General features: G+C 38.7%; 1 protein-coding gene across 1 annotated transcript in view; it reads right to left on the bottom strand.

Annotated features, from left to right (window-relative positions):
- LOC131154925 (ATP-dependent Clp protease proteolytic subunit-related protein 1, chloroplastic) overlaps positions 1–14,945 on the bottom strand; it is a 37,008-nt gene that overhangs the window by 1,071 nt on the left and 20,992 nt on the right. The window contains exons 2-6 of the mRNA XM_058107764.1: positions 5,711–5,826; positions 5,315–5,518; positions 5,116–5,220; positions 4,934–4,996; positions 4,408–4,519 (exon numbers count right to left, since the gene is read on the bottom strand). Coding sequence (XP_057963747.1) covers positions 4,408–4,519; positions 4,934–4,996; positions 5,116–5,220; positions 5,315–5,518; positions 5,711–5,826 — 600 coding nt within the window. The remainder of the gene's footprint in view (positions 1–4,407; positions 4,520–4,933; positions 4,997–5,115; positions 5,221–5,314; positions 5,519–5,710; positions 5,827–14,945) is intronic.

The raw sequence follows: 14,945 nt of genomic DNA, 5'->3' as shown, positions 1-14,945 counted from the left end.
AAGAAACCATTTCATAGAAATTTTATTCAACTCTAGGTAAGGGTGGTCCTGATATTCATTGCATGAAGAACAATCCACTAGCCCACCCCTAGTACAAAAATTACCACTCAAATACTATTTTATCAAAATCAAAATGATATCACAAACAAAAACTTTACCCTGCTGCTGATGATGATCATAGTTATAAAGGTATTAGTAGCAGACTAGCAGTAGCAGTGGCAGTAGCAACAATTATTATTATTATTAAATAAAGGCTATTTTTATCTGCAACCTCAAAATATGCCTCGTAATCTGTGGACCAATTTGACAAATATCACAAATTCTAGGTCCAAAATAACAAAAAAGCCCAAGGGGATGACATTTTCAACTCTTCAAAGTTGGTCCCAAGCAGACTTCTGGGGCAGCTGCACTACAGTGTTTTAAGTCTTATATGGCCTGGCTGGGCAGTGGGGATCAGTGCACTGCACTCGCAGTTTTACTTTCCACCTATAATTTTAGTGGCCTTCTGAAATGATAGGAAGTTGTTCACCTTGCTGTGGAAATTGTATCAGGTAGTGCATGTAAATAGTGTCCATGGAACAGCAAACAGCAAAGCAAAAGATTTCTTTCCTTACTTCAGCCCACATTTATTTCCTTATATTTCAATTCATTATTTTGTACAGTTAGCATATATTTAGTTTACATGTATAGGGCTTGACAGATTATAGTTTACTTGTATAGGGCTAGAATCATGCTAGACCTTATTTACTTTCCATGTATAGCATTCTTGTAAAGTCTATATATAATATACAGAACTCAAGGCCAATTGATTCGGCCATTCACAAAATATTTGACATAGTATCAGAGCCAGCCGATTGCTAGGTCTTTTTTTTCCCTTCAATTTTTTGTCTTCTCGGTTTCATGGCCGTTGTGGTTTTGTTTTCTCTTCTGGAATTTTTCTCTGTTCTTTCGGTAATTCTGTGGCTACGTAGCTGTCGGCACAGCAGGTTTCTGGGTTGCCATTTAATCCTTCAGTTTATGTCCTTGTGATCTCAGCAAGCAGGCAACAGTTTTCTGTTCCTGTTAGTGACTTTTGGCAAGCAGGCACAGCAAGTTTCTGGTTTGCCACTTATTTCTCCAATTTCTGTTGCTGATTGTGACTCTCGGCAAGCAGGCACAGCAGGTTTCTAGTTTCCACTTATTTCACCAGTTTCTGTTGCTGTTTGTGACTCTCGGCAAGCAGGCAACAACTTTCTGTTGCTGTTTCTGGCACTCATCTTCTCGGCACAGAAGGTTTTTGGTTCAAGATTTTATTTTTAGTGCAGTCTTTTGGTTCAAGATTTAATTTTTTAGTGCAGGGAGGTTGTTCTTGGTTTTTCTTTTTACCTTCGTTGTTTATTTTGGGCTTCTAGATTTTTGGGTGGTCTGTTTCTTCCAGCAGAGTCTGTTTTTTTGGGCTTCTCGATTTTCCCCATTTTTTAGCATGGACTCCGCACCTGTGTGCCAAGTTTACGGGCAACAATTATTCTACGTGGGTTTTTCGGTTTGAACTTTTCCTGAAGGGAAAATATCTTTGGGGTCATATTGATGGCACGGATTGTGCACCCAATCCTGATAAATCCAAGGAGTCCGCAGCTTGTCCTTCATGGGCTATGCTTGATGCTCGGATTATTTCTTGACTCAGTTGAGTCGCATATTGTCCCCAATATTTCTTGACTCAGTTGAGTCGCATATTGTCCCCAACTTGTGACCTTATCGCACCGCTCAATCCATGTGGACTTATTTAAAAACAATATATCATCAAGATAACGGTGCCCGTCATTTTCAGTTAGAGCATGTGATTGCCATGTTTCAACATGACAATCGTTCCATCCAAGACTATTATTCGGGGTTTCTGACTCTTTGGAATGAATATTCTGATCTGGTTACTGCAGATGTTCCTGTGGATTCTCTTTCCATTATTCAACGTCTTCATGGGACTAGTCGTCATTATCAATTTCTTATGAAACTTCGCCCCAAGGATGAACCTGTTCGCTCGTCTCTGCTAAATCACTCTCCTGTTCCTTCTCGTGATGTTCGTTTTGGTGAGTTACTTCGTGAAGAACAACGACTTAGTACTCAAGTTACTCTAGCACAATCTCATGGTAGTTCCGAGTCTATCCCTATGGCTTATGCTGCTCAACGACTAGGACTACCTGCACATTCTAGCATTTTGCATTGTTTTTGTTGCAAAGAATTTGGACATATCGATGCTAATTGTTCCAAGAAATTATGCTCTTATTGCAACAAGAAGGGCCACATTATCAAATAATGTCGTATCCGCAAAATCATCAGGCCCAGGCATTCCGGACTTCTCTTCGTGTACCCACCACAGTGACTTTTGCGGCCCCTGGCTCATCTTCAAGTGACTTCTCTGTTCCTGCACCTGCTCCAACGAATTATTGCACACCTGAAATGGTGCAATAGATGCTAATTTCGGCATTATCAGCCATGGGGCTCCAAGGTAACAATTATACTAATCTTTGGTATGTGGACTCGGGTGCCTCTAATCACATGACGAATAATCCTACTACCTTGTGTCATGTTCGGCCCTACGCTCGTCAATCTGCTATTCAGACTGCCAATGGCAGTTCTTTGCCAATAGCTGCTGTCGGAGATGTCGCTTTTAAGTTCACTAATGTGTTTCTTGCTCCTTAGCTTTCCACAAATCTTATTTCTATTGGTCAATTAGTTGATCACAATTGTGCTGTTAATTTTACTGCTAATGGTTGTGTTGTGCCGGACCAAGTAACAGGGGAGCCACTCGCAAAGGGACCTAAAGTGGGGCGCTTGTTTCCACTACTTTTGCCTGTTCCAGTACATTCTCCAGTTTCTTCTATCAAGTCTTTTGCTTGTAATAATGTTTCAGATCTTAGTATGGTGTGGCATTGTCGTTTAGGTCATCCCAATACTCAAATTTTATCTGATGTATTTAACTCAGGTTTACTTGGTAATAAAGAACGTTCTTCTTTATCTCTTGAGTGTGCCTCCTGCAAACTTGGCCTTCAGAAGGGTACTTCTGTTGATACTCCCATGGAATTAAATGTCAAGCTTTGCAAAGAGGAGGGTGACTTACTTGCTGATCCCAGTTTATATACCGGAAGTTGGTGGGTAGTCTTGTCTATCTCACCATTATTAGACCAGACATTTCTTTTACTGTACAGCAAGTCAGCCAGTTTCTTCAGATTCCTTGTTGTCTTCATTTGGCTGCTGTTCATAGGATCATACGCTATGTTCAGGGCACTTTTGCCCGTGGTTTATTCTTCCCTACAGGCAATTCTACTCGCCTTGCTGCTTATAGCGATGTTGATTGGGTTGGTTGTGCGGATACTCGTCGCTCCATCATTGGTTAGTGTGCGTTCTTAGGTGATGCATTGATCCCTTGGAAGAGTAAGAAGCAAGATAGAGTTTTTAAGTCATCGATGGAATCTGAATACCGGGCGATGTCTCTTGCTTGTTCAGGAATTATTTAGCTTCGAGGCTTGCTTGCTTGCTGAGCTAGATTTTTCTGAGACGGATCCTACACCTCTACATGCCGATAATACGAGTGCTATCCAGATCACGGCCAATCTTGTCTATCATGAGCGCACAAAGCATATTGAAGTCGATTGTCACTCTATTCGTGAAGCATTTGAAGCTCGTGTTATCACTCTTCATACATTTCCACTGAATTACAAATTGCAGATATCTTCACCAAGGCTCTCACTCGTCATCGACATTGCTTCCTAAGTAGCAAATTGATGCTTGTTGATCAACCCGCATCAGTTTGAGGGGGGCTGTCAACGGAATAGCAAACAGCAAAGCAAAAGATTTCTTTCCTTGCTTCAACCCACATTTATTTCATTATATTTCAAATCATTATTTTGTACAGTTCGCATATTTAGTTTACATGTATAGGGCTTGACAGATTATAGTTTACTTGTATAGGGCTAGAATCATGCTAGACCTTATTTACTTTCCATATATAGCATTCTTGTAAAGTCTATATATAATATACAAAACTCGAGGCCAATTGATTCGGCCATTCACAAAATATTTGACAAATAGCACGAACTGCTTTACAATTGTTCCAACAGCTGTAGTCTGCTCTCCCCTAATTTTCTTCAATTCAACAAAGATGCAGTTGTTTCCACATGCGTCTCCATTTTAAGTATGATATTAGCAGTCAACTTAATATACAAGCACACAGGAGCAAAACATTTTCAGGTTTGTTGTCGGTCAGACCAACCATGCAAACAGGATGATGTATTGATGGCAAGTTCATCAGCCGCTAATGCAGTCTAAGAATACAATCAGCAAGATACAGTTAGACTTGACCGCTTTCAGGTGTGCACAGTAAGATCTCATAATAGAAATAATACAGGTATTTTAAGAAAATTCAAATCGTACTAGAGGAATTTGGCTGCAGAGCCCGGTGTCCCTTGGTTCCAAGTGATAGAAGCATTGCTGCTTGTCCATAAGCCATCCCACAGTTCACTGTATATACATCTGATTTGCAGTACTTCACAAGGGACAATATAAAAACATGTCAACCAGAAGAACCAAAGATGATAAATTAATCCAGGACTCTGCAAAGAATAAAGAAAATTGGACCATACCCCTTCACATATTAACTAGACTGCGCTGCGTTTGGGAGCATGGATTTTGGACCTTTGATTTGGGTGGATTTAGACAAATTTCATAACAATTTTATATTAGATCTTATCCAAATCCAATCCAAATCCAAAGCCTCTCCAAGCATAGAGTAAATATAGAGCTTAGATCTTCATTGTGCTTCTATGGAAAAAACTAAATAGAATTTCCACAACTAGATACAGTTACTAATGGCAATTTATTTCATTTCAGCATATAATTTTGCACAGCCCAGCAGAATATAAGAATCAACTAAGTATTCATAGAAGCTAATGACACTTACAGCCATAATGTCAGCAATTGCATATGCCTCAGTCTCAGCTCCGACTGTCTCCATTTTCTCATCCTAAAAAAGAGCATTGCCAAGCCAAATCATTGCTGACATGCTTGAATGAAAAGTATGCAAAGCAGCCAGAGAATAATGACAGAAATATAGAGGAAAATTGAAGGCATTCCAAGACTAACCTGTGTCCCAGGTGAATTTATGTATAGATATATAGGCTTTGATGGATTATCGTAGTCAAGCCACAAAAATTGAGCAACTACAAGTTCGGTTACTGCCGGTACAATCTGTAGCAATCAAGCCCCAAACAAAAAGTCAAGACGGTATAAATCAACAAAAAGTACATGCAACATAAGCAAATAATGGGGCAGGCAGTCTTACTGGCATGCCCAGATAGCAAATCCGAGCGTCTAACAACAGTGAAGGCAGATCAGGAGGAGATGTTCTAGGTCTTCCATATCCTCTACCCCCTCCACGATACATGCTTATACTCATGCTATATCTTGAAGGATCACTTTTGTTCATGTCTGATAGACTCCACATGCCTCCATGATCCAAATAGTTCCTTGCAGACGAAATGCTTTCCTGCCAAAAATTAACTAAAATATAAGGATTTCTAGCCAACTAAATCAGCTGGACCATGATTTGAATTTTTAAGTAAAAAGCGATAGCAAGGGGCTATTACATAAAATAATGGTACCAAATTCCTGGGCATATTATATTTATCATCAAGAAGATATCTAGCAAGCTGATATTATGGAGTATATAAATGAAGACCTCTGTGACTTGTTCTGACTGTCGTCGTATGGGATTATCTTCTGTCATGAACATATCCATCTGTGAAGGAGTGAGCCCATAAAAATATTGGGGAACATTCTTAAAATTGTCCATCACTGCAAAAAGATAAAATGGGAAACAAGTCCAGTAAGAATTTAAACAATCTGGATTTTGGATAAAACTCCATAAAAAGTCAGGTTGATCCTGAAACATCAATTTCTTATCTGAATTCCTCTTTTGGGGAATGAGGGCTAAAATAAGAAATAAAATAGCACGACCAAGTTTCAGGAAAGAAGGTTGACAAACTATGGCCACAAAATCAAGGTAAGAGAATGTATATATGTGCATGGAGAGATCAGAGTCCCTCATGAGATACAGATCAAAACAAATTAAAAAAATCTGATGTATGATTGTAATAACATTCTTCAATGCCTCTATCATGGTTCAGAATTCTCAAATCCACACTTTTTCAATTAAGTGGTCAAACTATATTGTAAAGGTTTCTATATAAAGCTGAATTTTGAAAGATTATTTTAACCTTCTTTTATAGTTAGTCCCCATCCAAAAATATCACAATTTTAGGAAGATTTCACCTGGGGAAAAAGAAAGATTGTCAAACCCTCAAACCTGTTGCCCTAAAATGAGTAGATTTTTTTTTAATCAGAGTTTCGCTTTATAATTCGATTTAGGCACTTTGCATATGCAATTTCCCTGACCTAAATTACCTAATGGTAAAGTCAGTGAGTTTTTTTTTAAACACACTTCTTATCCATTAAAAATAAAATAAAATCTAATTGCATCTTGTTTTTTTTTTTTTCCAGATAATAAAAGAAGACATTAAGAGGGGGAAAAAGGACATTACAACCTAAAGAGGACAAACAATACTCTTTTTCTTTTCTTTTTTCTTTTTTCTTTTGTGGAAAAAGAGGGCGGCATCTCCTATCTTTATTATAAAATCTCTTACTTATGGCGGAGGAATACCATGATTCCAACCTGGAAACTTGGGGAAAACAAACATCAAGAGTCTAAAACTGACTTAACCAACTTATTCAAAACTAATAAATCAATGACCAACAATCAAACAAATAAATAAGAACTAAACAACTATAAGTGGAAAACAAACAAAATTCTGAAAGGACTCAAGAAATAAACCAACCACTCGAACCTTCACAAACACCAGCACAAAGCATCACGAGCGGAAGGAAGGAAATCCCAACAAATCCAATCAAATCATTCCCTTGACTTGCAGTGGAAACTCATCCTAGCAACTATATGATCGAGATATACCAGATCCACCCTCCTTGGCAAAGAAATCCGCACTTTGATTCGCTTCCCTGTAAACATATTCCACTTTGTAATGTATGCCTCTCAAAGCTAACACAAGCTCTTCCCACAAATTCCATAAGTTCCAAGCCGAACACTTCCTAGAATTAATTCACTGAACCAACAAAGCAGAGTCATAGGCAATCTCCACTTGATCAAATCCGAGATCTTTGCACAGATTAATCCCTATAATAATCGCTTTCAATTCAGCCATATTATTGGTTTCATAGCCCAGTAATGAGGAAAAAGCTGCTTTAAATAATCCTCTTTCATCTCTTATCACGCCTCCACCACCACAATTACCTGGGTTACCTTTACAACTTCCATCCACATTCAACTTAACCCAACCTATCCCAAGTTTACACCATCTGACTACATGAGGAAGACGAACCCTCACATTTTTTACTTAAATATCCAAAGCACGAAAGACTGCAATATCCATACAAGAAGCAAGTGCACATTTAGTTAACTTGTCCGAAATGGATCTCAGTCAATATTTAATATCAAGTCAATCAGTTCTCACCGAATCATAGATTGATTCCATCCTGGCTCTACATCGATGAGTCCAAAGTCTCCAAATGATGAGACGAGGTATGAGACCTACAAAAATGCCTAACTGTGAGGCCCGTCTTGCACAACTAAACCAGAAATTAACTCTGACTTTCCATGTATTCGTTGCCATACAACTAACACCCAACGCCGCTGTTGCTTGTTTTCATACCTCCTAAGCAAAAGAACCCGTGCAAAACACATAGTCTAGAGATTCAATCTTGGCATTTGAACAACAATCACACCGAGAGGCCATCTGAACACCTACTTCTTGAATACGAGTATCAACCGGAAGACAAGCGAACCAAGACTTCCACATACAAATTGACACCCATTTTGGCAACATAGGATGCCAGATCCATTTTGAAACTAAGAATTCCTCTTTACGCTCCCTTCTAATTTTCCAAGCACTTGTCGTGGTAAATTTCCCATCTGTTGAAGGTTCCCAAATTACTGTATCTAAACTCTCCCAAGAAATAGCAGAGTTCATTACTTCCTCAGCCTGTTCTTCACCCAACAGATACACTAATAAATCAACATTCCACCCATCTCTATCCCAACAATCTCGTGTTCGTAGCTTATGGTTTCTGATTTCCTGAACCTTAGCACAAAGGGGACCGGAGGCTAACCATCGATCAAACCAGAAAGAGGCCGACCCTTCTTTAATTTGAACACGAACATGCTCTAATACTTCAGGTATCACACGAGCAATCGATCTCCAAAATCTGGTTCCTTTATCTGGATTTATTTCTCTTAAGTGGTGTCTATTATTCAAATACTTGGCTTTAAAGAATTAAGTCCACAGATTATCCATAGTTAACAATCTCTATACAAACTTCATATGCAATGATTTTTTTACTTCCTCAAAATCCCTAATACCCAAACCACCCTCACAAACAAGCTTACATATATTAGGCCAGGAACACCATTTCCTTTTTCTTTTATCATTTATTCCACTCCAAAAAAAAAATCGATAACATAGAATTTAACTTTGTGAAGACAATATTAGGAATGTCAATTACCACCAATTGATGAATAGCCATTGATGATAATACTTGCTTAATTAAAACTACGCGGTCCCCTTGAGATAAAAGCTTAAATTTCTAACCTGCTATCTTTTTCCTCAATTTAGCAACTAGAGGCTCTAAACTACGGGCCGTAAGACGACCCGATACCAAAGGAACACCCAAGTATGTAACAGGGTACCCTCCTTCCGCAAAGCCAGTCATCCTTAACAAGGATCGCTTCTGAGCATAAGCAATTCTCTTTGACAAAAAATACTTGACTTGTCTTTATTTATCCTTTGGCCAAACCAATCCTCATATTTCTAAAGAGTCTTGATAAGCATTTGAATGGAACTTCTCTTACCATTGGCAAAAATAAGAATGTTATCCACATAGAGTAGGTGAGATACCAAAGGCGCCCCACGAGGATGATAGCAAGCCCCTATCTTATTCTCCATAATTTTTTTCTTTAGAAGCCGAGAAAGAACTTCCTGTAAAATAATAAACAAATAAGGAGATGGAGGGTCTCCTTGGCAAAACCCTCGAGAAGGTTTAAAGAAACCTTTATAAGTGTCATTCATCATAATGGAGAACCAAGGAGAGGAAACACATTCCACCACTAAACCACAGAATCTCTGGGAGAATCCAAAGTTTTTCAAAACCAAGTTTAAAAAATCCCAATCAACCCTATCATAAGCCTTAGCCATGTCTACTTTGATCATTACATTTCCACCATTAGACTTCTTATGCAAAGAATGAACCATTTCTTGTGCCAATGTAATATTTTCAAATATACTTCTACTGAGAATGAAAGCTCCCTGCTCCGAAGAAATCAATGCATTCAATAAACCTATCATCCTTACAACAATAATTTTTGAAAAAATTTTGTAAATAACACTGCAAAGACTAATAGGCCTGAACTTATCAAAACTCCGAGGATTCTGAACTTTTGGGATTAGAAAAATGTAAGATGCAGAATAAAATCTAGGAAGAGGAGACCCAGCAAAAAAATCTATAGCTGCATCGATCACCTCTTCTTTTACAATATCCCAACAATCATGGAAAAAAGCCAAACCAAAACCATCCGAACCTGGGCTACTATTTCTCGGGATAGAAAGAATAACATCCCTTACCTCCACCTCTGACGAAGCACGACAAAGAACAATATTCTCCTCTTCAGAAACCATAGGAGATATAATATCATCAAGGTAAGCTGTTCGACTAGGTCTTGCACTTGTTAAGAAAGTTTGAAAATACCTTACTGCACCCTCATCAACAGCCTCCATAGAATCCAATGCTTCTCCATTTGGAAGCTTCAATGAATGAATCATAACCTTCTTCCTCTTTTGGTTCACAAATGCATGAAAGAATTTTGTATTATTATCCCCCACCTCCAACCACTTCTTTTTTGCTAGCTGAGAGATACGAATCTCCTCCCTCTTTTCCCAAGCTTCCAACTCGAGTTTAGAAAGGAAGAAATCTTCCTCAATTTCTGGAAAATACCCTTCCTAAAGCTGAGCCTCTAGAACCTCCATACTTTCGTCCAGTTTTTTAATGTTCTGATGCACATGTCCAAATACCTGCTTGTTCCAATTTCATATTGCAACTTTCGTATGTTTCAATTAGCAACAAGTCTAACTAAACCCGTGCCATGGGATTCCTCCCTCCAAGCTTCCTCCACGCAAGACTTAAAAGACTAATGAGTGCTCCACATATTCTGATACCTGAAGGGAGAAGGGCCATACTGCTGCAAATTTCTATAAAACCGAATAATCAATGGGTTATGATCTGAAGTCCTCCTATTTCCATACTCAAAATAAATATTTGGTAAAAAATTGAAGAATAGTCAAATTATAGAGGACCCTATCCAGTTTTGCCCAACTCCGAGAATTTCCACTTTGACCATTACACCAAGATATGTTGCTGCCAGTAACAGCCAAATCCATAAGACCATAGTTGTCCAAGCAAGTATTAAATTCCTCCATAGCCGATAACGGTCTCGTATGACCACCAATACGTTCCGAATCTGAATGGATGATATTAAAATCTCCCGCCACTAACCAAGGGAAATCATTCCTCTTTACAAACTCCAAATCATTCCAAAGTTCCCGGTGATCGGTTTGACGGCATTTAGCATAAACAAATGAAGTCAAGAAATTCTGGTCCACAGAATTAAAAATACTCGAAATAATTTGATCAAACATATGTTGTAACTCGAAGTGCATTTCCTCTTCCCAAAACATCCAAAGTTTACCCCCACCGGTGCATTCGCACAAAAATTCGAAAATTTTAGAAAGCCAGCCCATTGCGACATCAAACTTTCATCAGAGAAAGGCTCTGAAAGAACCAAAATAGAAGGCAAAAATTTCCTCATTAACTTTTGTAAACGGCTTTTAGACGTGTTTAAACCCTGCACGTTCCACACTAGAATTGTATTAATCATAAATCAAGTTTCTTTGGACGGGTAATAACCCGTTGAGACTTCTTCTCACTTTGCCCATTAATATCCTTCAACTTAACAAGCAGAACATGTAAATCATCATCCGAACAATAGCCTTTTTCCAATGTGAGTTTCTCCAAAGTATTTGTCTCCACCTCCCTATCCGATTCACAATTATGTAGGACATACCTGGGCATGATTGTACACTCTTGTTCCAAGATTTTTGAAACCATGTTACAAGATGTCATCAACTGATCACACACTACTATAACATCATCCACTATCAACATATCAACGTCGGGAGCACCCAGGACTAGTTCAACAATCTCCTCCCTCTGCTCAATCTCATACTATTTTGTATTCATCTGCAAAATCTCCACTTCAGGCCTCGATTCTTCAGGAACAATCTCCCCCCTCTTCCATCTCACTTTGCGTAACTGTCTCAACCACTGGCAAAATTTGTGATGTCATTGCACCCTCTTGAACATGATCCACCTCTAAAGATTCTTCAACAATGCATGGATCTATCAATTCTCTCTGAACTTCTTTCCCTTTATCCAAATGCTTCACACACCAAACTTCTTGTCGATTTTCTTGTCTAACATTTTCCGTATCCTTACGTTTATTCCCAATTTTCTGTTTCCTTTCACCCACTCCGCATACCACCTTTGAATGCCCTTGTCTATGACATTTCTCACAATAAAATCCTTGCTTTTCGTACTTCACTTCCTGCCAGAAATTTAATAAGAAAACCCCTCTTTAAACCCTTACCATTATAATTCATTGAGCACTTTCAAATTTGCAATTTCCTGCTGACCGTCTTCGATTTCCTTTTACCTCTATCAAAATGAACTTCATTACCACCAGGATTGGATGGACACAAGTGACAATGTCCCATCCTTTCACTGCTGCTCTTCATCCATTGCATCCTCCTCAAATATAGATATACCTTCTAAACCTTCCACGGGAGATCATGTGCATATGACACGTAGCCAAGTAAATAAAATGATTCAAAGACATAGCCACATTGTTTCTGGCTCTCATCCAAAAGCAGAGTACCATTGCAAACAGTCATTAATATCATCACTATCATCATCCGGAATATCACCCATTTTTCTGTCTTCTTACCCTCGTTAATCCTCCCATCTGCGTTTCCTTTTGGATATTCCATCAGAGATTTCTTTCCACATTCCTTCTTCTCATCTTGTCCGCAGCCCTCTCCCACTAAGGATGCAGGAGCATCAACTAAAGTCTTGTAAATAGTTTAATGCTCCTGTCCCTTGCAGAACCTGTCCATCAAGATTCATGTTGTTAGCCCTGTTCTGCAATAAGGAGGAGGTAGACTGGTCCTCCTCTTACAACTAGGGACCAGCTATAAAAGCCCCCCCTAAATTTTCCTGGCCCGAGTATGAAGAGTAAGTGGATTAGAAGTTTGAGCCTGATTTTGAAGCCCATTAGAATGAGGAACTATTTTTAACTTTCATTTTTTATTTTCTATTCAAACCCTGAATCTTGGGCCTTGCAACATGGGCTAAAACTTGAGCCTATTCAGAACCAAAAACCAGCCCTGAATTGAAATTAACCCATTTACCCAGCAATTGGCCCAAGTCAAACACAATAACGATAGCCACAGGCCACCCCATTGCAAAACCCTAAGTTGCTTCCTATGAAACCCTAGCCACTTCTGCCGGAACGAATTGACTGCCTCTGCAGCTTCTTGTCATTTCTCATCATCACTGATTGTCATCTGATGCAGCTTCTCCCCACACTTCGTGCAGAAATTCTTTGGTGACACCAATTCTTTCCATGAGTGAAATCTCTGCTGCAGTCTAGCATTATGTCCATTCATCATAAGAGGAACTTCTGAGCTTAATTCTTCCACCATCAGTCAATATTCTCTTGCATAACTCATCCAAGCATTATCACGAGCACCTCATGGATTAATACAGAAAAACTCTTCCAATTCCACCCCAAACCTATACCCTTCTTCCTTATCCTAATCAATACACAATACTTAACACTCCCAAATCTTGTTTTTATGATAAACCCACCCCACCTCCCGAACATTGAAGACAACCCATCTGCAAACCACTTCTTTGAAGCCAAAGAAACCCTACCTCAGCAATTATGTACTGGATTCTGTCTCGACATCCCATATGACACCTGAACAAACAAAAATTATAATGAATGGTTTGGGGCTTTAACTAAGGGGGGTTATAGTTATGCCACGAGTCACGACCAATCTACTTCTGCCTTAGGAGTCACTGGTCACGTGATCATTCTACCATTTTCAGCCACATTGGCAAAAGGTCTAATCAAACTAAAAGAAGGTAGGGAGTCAATCTGAATTTTCCAAGCAAGAGTTTGGGAGTTATGCACAAGGTAATAGAGGCAATAGCACCCTGTAACAACCATTTCAAAAAGGATACTTGATTAACACATAGGTTATGCTTTTCCTTAACACGATCATCCTTTATCCCAACAAATTTATGTTAAATTTTTAAATATTGGTCCACCCAACTATCCTGCCAGCACTTGTGGCCTAATAAGTGAGATACCCTCATCTCAGGAGAATCCTCCAGGCTGTCACTACTGTACTAAGAGGCTCCATCATTGGATTGATTATGACATACTCACACGATTCAACCTCAAGAGAAATGCCATCAAAAACTCATTATTAATTATTTATTAAATCATTCCATTTGTTAGATTACCACTTTGCCTAGAAAAGCTTAAGTTGTTCAGTTGTGGATCAGTGATGTAGATCAAGCCTTAACACTCCCCTGCACGTGCAGCCTGATTGCACCTCGAAAAGAGAAATGATAAATAAACACCCAATATATAGAATAAGATGATTTTTAACCAAAAATAAATAAACATGAGCAATAAAAGTACAATATTAGAACCCATTATATGGAATAAGATTATTTTTATCCCATGTTAGATTACCACTTAGCTAAAAGCTTAAGCTATTAGGCTGTGGGCCAACAATGTACATCAAGCCTTAACACTCCCCCACACATGCAGCCCAAATGCATGTGGTGAGATAAAAAAGAAAATAACAATGAATAACACCCATATTGTGAAGATAATTTTTAACGAACTTACTTTAAATGTGGGCAACAAAACTAGAACTCAGAACCTCCCGACAACCATGGCTATGATACCATGTTAAGTAACCACTTCACCTAAAAGCTTAACCTATAAGATTGTGAGCCAACAATGTATATCAAGCTTTAACAAATCCACCCCCCCCCCCCCCCACGCATGTGCACACATGTGCAGCTTTATAGCACGTGGAGAGATAAACAAATGACAAATAACACCCATCATAGGGAATGCAATATTTTTTTTAAAAATCACGCAATAAACACGGGCAACTAGATTAGAACCTAGGACCACTAGTAACCTACTCTAATACCATGTTAGATTACCACTTAATAAAAGCTTAAGCTGTTAGGTTGTGGATCAATAATGTATATCAAGCTTTAACCCCTTTAAACATTATTTCATTTTATCACCTCTCAACAACTCATGGTCAAATGGATAAGACTTCTTAAGAATATCCTGAGGTTGTCAGTATAGTACCTTAAAGAGGCTCCACCATCCTAATAATTAGTTAATATTTAGCAAGATAAACATGCATAACATGTAAAACACATGAACATTAATTAAATACTAAAACACAAACCAAAAGAAAGCAATGAGATAATCAAAAACTCCTTTTAGGGGTATTTTCAGACTTAAGAGCCCCCCATCTCCCCCACCCCCCCCCCCCCCCAAAAAAAAAAATTAGGGTTTTTTGGTCAGCATTGTTGAAAGCTTCCAAAGCACACTCAAAGTGACTCCTATTTCTTGTGTTGAATTTTTCAATTGTGGCACTCTTCCAATCCCGATATGTTTAATGTATTAAATCTGA

The sequence above is a fragment of the Malania oleifera genome, chromosome 5 (assembly GCF_029873635.1).
Source record: "Malania oleifera isolate guangnan ecotype guangnan chromosome 5, ASM2987363v1, whole genome shotgun sequence".
Taxonomy (NCBI): Eukaryota; Viridiplantae; Streptophyta; class Magnoliopsida; order Santalales; family Ximeniaceae; genus Malania; species Malania oleifera.
Note: the sequence above shows the minus strand (reverse complement) of the source record. Positions and strands in the feature narration are given on the sequence as shown.